Below are 9,010 nucleotides of genomic sequence, written 5' to 3' on the forward strand. Positions count from 1 at the left end.
ATTATTTATTTTAAGATTCAGATAGCTGATATCTGATCTGATATATTCATGAATCTTTTTGTTATATTACTTTTCCAAAACTACTGAGAATCGAGGAATCCAAACACGCCTGACCACTTGTTATTCGGTTAGTTGTTGTCCGGTTTCGGGGCTTGGTTATTACGCCTCTCAACTGGCATTTGCCGGAGTCTGCTTTGCCGTGCTCCGGTTTGTTTCGTTTGGTTAACGGATTCGAATTCGGAATCCGTGGCTGCTTCTACTGCTGCTGCTGCTGTTGCTTTGGCTTGTTTATGATTGCAGCAAGCGGTTGGGCAGCAATTATTGTGGCAAGAGGGATAGAGATGGCAAGCCGGCACTCAGAAGGAGAAAGGACGACCTAATGCGCTGGGTTTTAGTGTCATTTGCCAGGATGCTTTGTTTACAGTCGTGTTATGTGCAGTTGAGCATGAAATATGCTTGAAGTGACCGAAAAGTTGGACTGCAGATGGGCGGAAGCCGCGGAGGAACCTCTGGCACACCTTGAATGTTTGGGTTCACCTACTGCCATTTGCGAAATTTATGCCCAATATCAACTCTTTCATTTAGTTAGTTAACCGCAGTCAGTGAGGGGAGGGAAGGAAGGAAAGTCTGGGAAACCAGCCACTGCAATGCAGCTATAAATTGTTGCAAAGTTTCCGCAATTAGGTAGAAATATGTTGTACAACTTAGTCCGTTGAAACCGAGCCGAAACTAAACCGAATCGCTTCGCGGGAAGGAAACTTGGCCAACAGCAAAATAAATGCGCTTGCATGTTCAGGCCAAATAACAATAAAGAAAATCATAGTAGTTGCCACTGCTTAAATGCCTTCTATCCCCATGGCTTTCATTTTTGCTCCTTTTATCGTTCTTGACTCAATTAGGTCATAGAATATTGCTTGCAAATATAGCCAATATTGGGTAATTAAGGAGATAAATCCAAAGAAATTTGGCTAAAGTAACATTTTTAGAATGTTAAAAGGCAGAACATAATATTTTTGCTCATACTATTAACGAATTTGGTAAAATAAATCATTGCCAAGGGCATATGCCAATAAAATCGTACAATGAATCATAAAACCTTCAAGCGGATTCAACCTAATTGACGTTATGAACAAAAAACGCATTCCGTTTACGAGCAATTACACAAATTAGTGGAAAAAAATGAGGGAAAACATAGAAATCAATGCCATTGAAGCCTGAAATAAATAATAATCCTAGTACCTTTCCAGGGAAAATCGCGGCTGAAAGAAAATAAAAATGTGGAATGCCGGGAATGAAAAAGCATTCAGCTGGCTATAAATACAAATGACAATAAATTGTCATGTTGACCACAATAAATATAAATTAAATATATTCAATGAAACAACAAAACACCCAGTGGAATGCATAAGCTGCAGAAAAAACCAAAATGGAATAAAGAGCTATGAACGGCAAACGACTAAAAAGGGAAAGTCAACAATTGTCATTGTCAACTGTGCTGGTACGGTTGCCAATAAATTGCATTATTAGAGTATACTTTCCTGCTGAAGCATGTATGTGTGTGTGTGTGTGATTGTGTCTGTGCAGGGCAGTGGGTTGCAAAGTATTTGTAATACAATCAGCATTGCTGAATGGAAATGTCGCCCTGCCTCTGTGACCATGGCCCCTAGCTCACTGTGGGCATGCTGACATGCGTGTTTGTTACAGCAATTGTCAACATAAATAAAATTAAATTAATGGAGTAGGGAACGCTCACGCATAAGCAACACAATCACACACACTTGCGCACACAAGCTCAGTCTGGCTGTCAGTTGACTGTCAAAGTGACCATTTCATTTAATACACACACAGACACACACACTGGCGCAGCGTCACTTTGTGTTTTGTTTTTGTTTTCGTTTTTGTTTCTGTTCCCCCGACAAGTGGAAATTAAACACGCACCCAATACACACCCACACCACCTAACATCCCATTTCCGTTTTGGCTGATCATTGGCATATGCACACACACTCGCAAGCATTAAGATACGCACACACATACGTACAGAAAGCTATTCGCCATTTTGACTGTCTGTCTGATAAGTTTTTCCTTTTCTTCGGTTGCTCGAATGTTTGTTCAGTGGCCGTCATTATATTCGCAGTTCGTTGCTTGTGGTCTTCCCCAATTTCTGTCTGCCCCTTTTAATTCTCCTTTACTTTGTACTGCTCCTTTGTCCGAAGCCTAGGCAAGAAAAGATAAACGTTTGTCCTGCCTGCAGCTTAAGGATGCCAAAGGTAACGATCACACTGCCAATAAATGATTATATTTGTGTACCTAAGAATCAATCAGTCTCATTAAAGACTATTGTTTACAACCATAAATAAGCAGTGGTTTTTTTCAAACAAATTGTTTTATTTACAAAAAATATCTAAAGAGTGGTAAAATAACAGATTTATGTTTAATTAGAAATAAATCTATATATTATCCAGTAAATGTTAAAGACAATATGTATATCATTAAATTCAAATGAAATATTATTCATTATTCCATAATTTCATTGGAGCAATCCACATATTTTCTCCCAGTGCACAGAAAATCGAACAGACTTTCAAGGCCCTTTTTTCGCCAACTCACCTGCGTCTTTGTCTTTCATACCCTATGGACACACACCAGCCCAGATGGAAATACAAATGGCCTTGACATTTCTTATGCTTATCGCTGTCAGTGCAGGCGTTGAAATTGTAATTTGTGTAATCTCAGGTGGACCAGGCAACGGAAGAGCAACAGCCTCGGCATCCGAAGGAGCCACAGTCGCTGACAGAGAAATAAAGGTGTCTCATGCGAGGTGAGCTGGAAATGGTCCCCCACCTGGAGGGAATTGATGGGGTGGTGGAGGAATAGGATGGGGTGGGAAAACCACTTAAACCGCTCGACTAACTGCCGGCAATCGCACAACTCTGGCCGCTAATTAACAACAGCATAATGCTAATCCACGCAGACTGGCGGAACACAACAACCTGACATTTATATTAAAATTAATTAATTTATTTGTTTCATATTATATAAATTACATTTAGAGCTTGGCACTGCTTAAATCATGCGCCACGACGCACGAGATACAAAACCCACTTTTTGTTTGAACTAATTAGATTTCGGTGTTTGTGTGGTTGAGTGTGTTGTGGTGTTTTTCTTTCGGGGATCGGTTGGGATAAAACTGCCTTACATGTGGCGGGTGTTGCCCATACCACCGTGTCCAGCCTGCGAGGCGCCCTTGTTGAAGCCCATCTGCAGGTTGAGCTCACCCTCGTGGGCACGGAGCTGCTCCTCGGTGAAGCTGCGCTCGTTCTTGTCGGCCATCTTGGGTCCCAGGGTGGGACCGGTGTACTCGGGGTGCTTTTGCGTCTGCGGAAAGGAAACAATTATTTAGAATATTCCTTTTAAAAAACGGATTTATTAATCCATCCATTGGGTGATACTTACGATGCGTCCAAGGGCGTACAGGGAGAGGGTGACCTGGGGGATGTTGCGACGCTCGAAAAGATCGGCGGTTTGAAAGATCTCCTCCTCGGGAACACCGTACTTCTTGACCGCTGCCTGGAAACGCTGGATGTTCTCCATCAGCTGGAAGTTGGTGCCGCGCTCCTGGATCTTCTTCACCGATCCGGGGGCCAGTTTGTTGGCCAGCTTGCACAGCCAGATGCCGTCCTTGAGAATGTCCTCATACTGCCCGCTGGGGACCTTCTCGCCAATCACGGCGAACACCCAGTTAAGCACTTCCTGTTCCTGTTCCTTGTTGCGTGGCTACGGCGAAAAATGGGAAATCAGAACGTGGAAAAGTGGACGTAGGCGGTTGAAACAAGATAGCTGCTGCTAAGTGCCAGGCAAATCAATTTGCTGTAATCGTAGACAATTGCGGCACAAACAAGGCCAGCCAGGAGGGTCATGAAATTGTCGAGTAGGAAACAGGCCAAATTCCCGGCGCAGATTGGCCAGAGTTCAAAGGTCAGCATGAGGGCTTAGTGTCCTGCGTCCGTGTGATTCCATTTGGAAAATGCCCAAATCAAGGCAGATACAAACAAAGCGGAACGGAGGAGGCACTGGAAGAGCGCCGGCCAGAAATAGATTCATTTTCCAATTAATTAATTTTGATTCCGACACCGCGAGTCCTGTCCGCTCATTCGAGCATTTTATGGGACAGTTGACAGGGAAAGCCACTAACTGTTTAATTGGAATTTACGTGAAGGCAATAAATTCACTCTTGGGTCAATTGCCGTCGCACAGTTCATTCAAACAAACTGAATTGTGGTCTTTAAATTTGATTATTGTCAAAGAAATTTCAACCAACTTCCATATTGTTGTGCCCTCTTGGCCGCGCCAACACAAATCTAATTGACCCCAGAACAAGTATTGCTAATTAAAAACAATGCTATATTCGCGCATAAAATATTTATCCCGTGTTCAGCAGTGCTTATGTGCAACAATTACCCAACTGAAATATTTTCGTAATTGAAATCCGATGCTTATATGCATCTAGGCTCATTAATATTTCGCGCATTTCTGCTAATTTATCGTCCATTGTTCATGGCGATTTTTATTTTATTTTTATTGCTTTGCCGGCCAATTGCGGCTTTTTGTTTGTACGTTTTAAGCTGTCATTTGATTTGTGGCCAGGCGTTCTGGATCGTATAAATTTTTTGGGCCAAACCGAAATGCCCGCAAAATGTCAAATTTCACACAAAGTGCAAACATTAAAAAATAATAACATTCAATACCAATAACATTGTAGCCGAACATACAATATATGCCATTTAATTTTACCAACATAATGCCTGTTTTTACTCTACACATCGACAAAGGTGTTAATATTGGTAAATACAATCCGATTTGGAAAAAAATTTAATATACAAACTTATTTTTAGACTTTTCTGGGATAGAAAATCAAAATAAGTTTGAGACTTGGCTATTTTTCAATTCTAGCCGTGATTACACGGGTTATAAAGAACTTGAACTCTTCTTTCTTTTTGTGTTTAAAATATTCGTTACTTTTGCCATTTAATTTATTGTTATTATTTGAGAGCTGCACAACAGTCTGTTGCACGCCCATGCTCATGGCAACTGCATTTTCATATTTCCAGGAGGGAAATTATTTATTTATTTAAAGTATGTATTTATGCGTAAATACGAGTATGTGCATATTTTCGAGTATAAAAATCGAGCTTGGACGGCAACCGAGCCATCGGCACGCTTTAATGGCAACCAATGAGCCGAGGGGATTTTAATGAATTGTACGTCAATTTGCATTCGCAATTGCTTTAATTCCAATTCGATTTCGAAGCCGAGTTTATTTCTCGTCATTTTTTTTTTTATTTCAATATATTTTCAGGTGTTTTTTTAATTGAATGTACAAACAAACCAGAGAGCGTTGTTGTTGCTGTTGATCTTCTGATAGAATTGCATTTCACGTTTGGCTCTTGGCTCTGTTTTCTCATTATTAATTGGTTTATCTGGTTGGCCGCTTGGCAGTTGGTTCTTTTCTCTCTGCATACCGCCCATTCCCAGGTCACTGCATAAAAAAATCATTTTATAGGTGATGAACAGCTAAGTGATATCGATTGTGGTCAGCCAGTGCCAATACTGCCAGTTCATTTCAGACCGACAATCTGGGAATAAAAGTCACGAAGGGGAAAAGTATCGAGACCTTTAAAACTTTAAGGACATGTGGCGATTACATCCGTTATTGGTAGAGTGAAAGGATATACTAGATCCCTAGAAAAGTATCTAACAGGTTGAAGGACCCTGTATAGGTTTTACGAATATGTCAGGATCTTTCCATCTACTGCCTATATTTTAGTAATTTATATATTTCATATACGGAAATATTTATACATTACTGCAACTGTTGTAGCTATCAATTCATATATAAATTATTTTATTAGTATTACTACTTAATAAGCTATTTCCAAATTGGTATAATGGCAATCAATATATCTTGACTTATTTTTCAAATGAGAAATAGTAGTAGTTCCTTGAGTTTAATCAGATTGATTCGAAAAATGTTTAGAAATATGTTTGGTAAGTTGAACTTACTAGAAAAAAGTAAGACTGTAATAAAAACAAGGCAAGAAAACATGAAATATATCCTCGCCCTTAAACTACTATTCATTTAAATGAAATTGTTTGAAAACATGTATTTATATTTTGCTTTAAATTGACCTTCAAATAACCCTCAACTTGGGCGGTGATTTTTTGTTCGGCTGAATGGCGCCCTCTTTTTAGTTGCCTTTTTCCGGCTGCTGGCATAAATAAAAATTTTCATTTGCACATGAAGATAAACGCTCATTTTGCTGCTGTTATTTCAATTTGTCATTTGGCCAGCTGCCAATTGGCGGATGCTGGCCAACATTAACCAAGTGAAACGAGCTTTTTGCCCAAACACAAGGGGGCTGACAATCAGATGGTCACTTTTTGTTTGCTGTTTTATATCATTTATTCCTTATGAAAAGTTTATTTTTTACAGACGCCGCCTCGTGGCCTTGAGGGGATTGTAAAAGGCGAGCTAAGCTATGCAAAAGTGCATTAAAATTTCGCGTCTTCCCTTGGACTTTATGGTTATGGCCTTTGCATTGTTGCCAAGAAAACGGCAGACGCTCGTCAACGAATTGTTTGGGTTTTTGGCTGATTATTAGTGGCGATATTTTGGCTCAACAGTTTGCCTTTTCGCAGCCATAAACATTGAAATTGTTCGAAATTCCAAATTTTGTTTAAAGCATGAAGTCATCCTTACAGATTTTTTCATTAAAAATGCAATAAATCAAAACCCGCAAATAGACGTGCATTAATTAAAATATGTCATAGTCCGGAGTGACAAAAAAGGTCATGATTATAACTCTACACAGAAGAGGGGACTTAAAAAATATATTATAAGCATATGGCGTTTGTTAAAAAAAATACTGAACGTTTATAATAAATGCACACTGCTGCTAAAAAATGTATCACATGTTAATTTGTATTCATAAATTGAAAGTTTTTGCAACACAAACTGTCACCAGGTCAGCGGGAATTAATTATAAAAAGTAAAATCAGTCAAAGAGCAAAGAAACAAAAAAAAAAATCCAATGGCCCCCAAAGACACAGTTCGCCAAATGTTTTTTTATGCATCTGCGCCATCACTCCGCATAATTCAGCAAATAATTAAGTTCAATTAAGAACAAAGTTATGGCCCAGTGGCTTTGACTGTCTGTCGCAAAAACTTGTCAGCATTATTGAGAGACAAATGTCAACAGCGGAAAATTCGCAAATTAATTATGAATCGAAAGTGCAAAAGGAATGCCGAATACCGAGTGATGCATGAAATGCGTAATTTGTTTGTATTGAATTGTAAAGTCCTGCGTGTCCTGAGTGATTTGCGACCAAATGGAGGCCACTCTTTTCCATCGATTCGATGGGAATTAATGGCTGGTTAACTACCGGGCAGCCCGGCATGGCCCAATGGCCCAAGGGCCCATGGGCATTTGTCATCCCCCGGCCAGACTGTCAACTAAGTGATTTTTTATTTTAATATATAGGGGAAATAAATAGCACAAATACGCGATATGTGAGAATGAATTATGATCTGGCAGCTGCTGCGAGTGGGCGTAGCTGAAATCACTTGGCCAGAAAACTCTACAAGGGCCTCGGGCATCAGGATCTGGTTATACAATGTAGGATAATAAGTAGGATAATATGTATATAATCCGCACAATACATGTCTGGGCCGACTGTTAATTGACTATTTAAATATTTAACCAATTTAAGAAATTTTTAATTAAATCGCCGCGCTGTTTGCAATTAAATATTTTGTCTTTTAATTGCTTATTTAATTATAAATACATACAAACATTGATTGCTTTATGCATTTGTGTGAGCTGATTGCTGCTTATACGCGTACGTAAATGTATATGAAGGCATAAATCAACGGACAATATATTGTTTTAATAAGCATTTTCATATAAATGAATATGCTGATATTTGGCACTTTTTCAAAAATGTATTTTGTATTTACTTCGCACTTTTTTCGCTTCACTTTAATTTGTTGATTTCCTCATTTGTTTCGTTTTATTTGATACCTCTCTGTGAACGAGTGTGCATATTAATTGAATGAGTATATTCACCACTACGTGACTTTCCTACTATCAACGGTTGAATAATTTTATTTCATAAACAATTATATCAGCTCGGTTTTTTTTTGTAAGGCAGCCTCATTCATGCTCTTTTCACTTTGAAAGAGAAATCGGAAGCGAAAAAATCAAAATGAGGAAATTGGCAATTAAATTAAACGTGATTCTCGAATATTCTTAGATCAAAATCCAAAATGTATCAAATACTCAATAATACTAATTTGCTCGATTTAATTTAACCAGGACACTTGATTATCCTTTACGGAGCTTGTGGAACTTACAGCCATTGTGAATTATTGGATTTGAAAGTGAAATGCAAATGCAAATTAGTGTGTGGCGCGTTTGAGACACAAATTTCAACTGACGCAGGTTTGTTGAAACAGTTTTCCATTTGGCCTAAGATAATGTACGAAAATGCTCAAAACGATTTTAGGTTAGGCTAATGCCGCTGCCGCTGCTGCCGCTGCTGCCGCTGCCGCTTCTGCCGACGTCGACGTCAGCGGGCAGATATAGATTTGCCCGATGCCAAAATCGCCCGAAATAAAACCATGGTGACGCAGGGAAGGGGCGGGAAAAGCAAATTTAGATGCCAACCGCCCCGGCGGAAACTCTTTGTGACGTCACCGCGTGAAAAGTGGAGGGAAATAAAAAAAAGATTGAGAATTATCTCAGACAGAAGTGTGCCAGATATCTGGTATTGAAGTCGTTTCCCTTTCGCTTTCATGGTTGGCAGAACAAATTTCAAGCAATTTGTCAGCAATTATGCTTAGTCAAAAGCGCATACTTGTATCCCAAAGATACATATTTGTGTGGGCTGTTTGCGTACCTCCAACTAATCCCACTGGCAATAAGTGCGGATCACTCCCACAAATGTTCCC

General features: G+C 39.4%; 1 protein-coding gene across 1 annotated transcript; it reads right to left on the reverse strand.

Annotated features, from left to right (window-relative positions):
* Window positions 1-2,999: 2,999 nt before the first annotated feature.
* LOC6727367 (myophilin) lies at window positions 3,000-8,520 on the reverse strand. Its single transcript, XM_016175671.3, has 3 exons — window positions 8,414-8,520; window positions 3,457-3,777; window positions 3,000-3,378 (listed from the first exon to the last, which is right to left on the reverse strand). The coding sequence occupies exons 1-3, from the start codon at window positions 8,417-8,419 to the stop codon at window positions 3,196-3,198; spliced, it is 510 nt and encodes a 169-aa protein (XP_016033907.1). The 5' UTR covers window positions 8,420-8,520; the 3' UTR covers window positions 3,000-3,195.
* Window positions 8,521-9,010: the final 490 nt, after the last annotated feature.

This window comes from Drosophila simulans, chromosome 3R (assembly GCF_016746395.2).
Source record: "Drosophila simulans strain w501 chromosome 3R, Prin_Dsim_3.1, whole genome shotgun sequence".
NCBI classification, from domain to species: Eukaryota; Metazoa; Arthropoda; class Insecta; order Diptera; family Drosophilidae; genus Drosophila; species Drosophila simulans.

Coding starts and splice junctions, on each gene's coding strand:
- LOC6727367 (XM_016175671.3), bottom strand. Junction 3,379..3,456: donor TGTACGCCCTTGGACGCATC/GTAAGTATCACC, acceptor TCCTTTCCGCAG/ACGCAAAAGCACCCCGAGTA.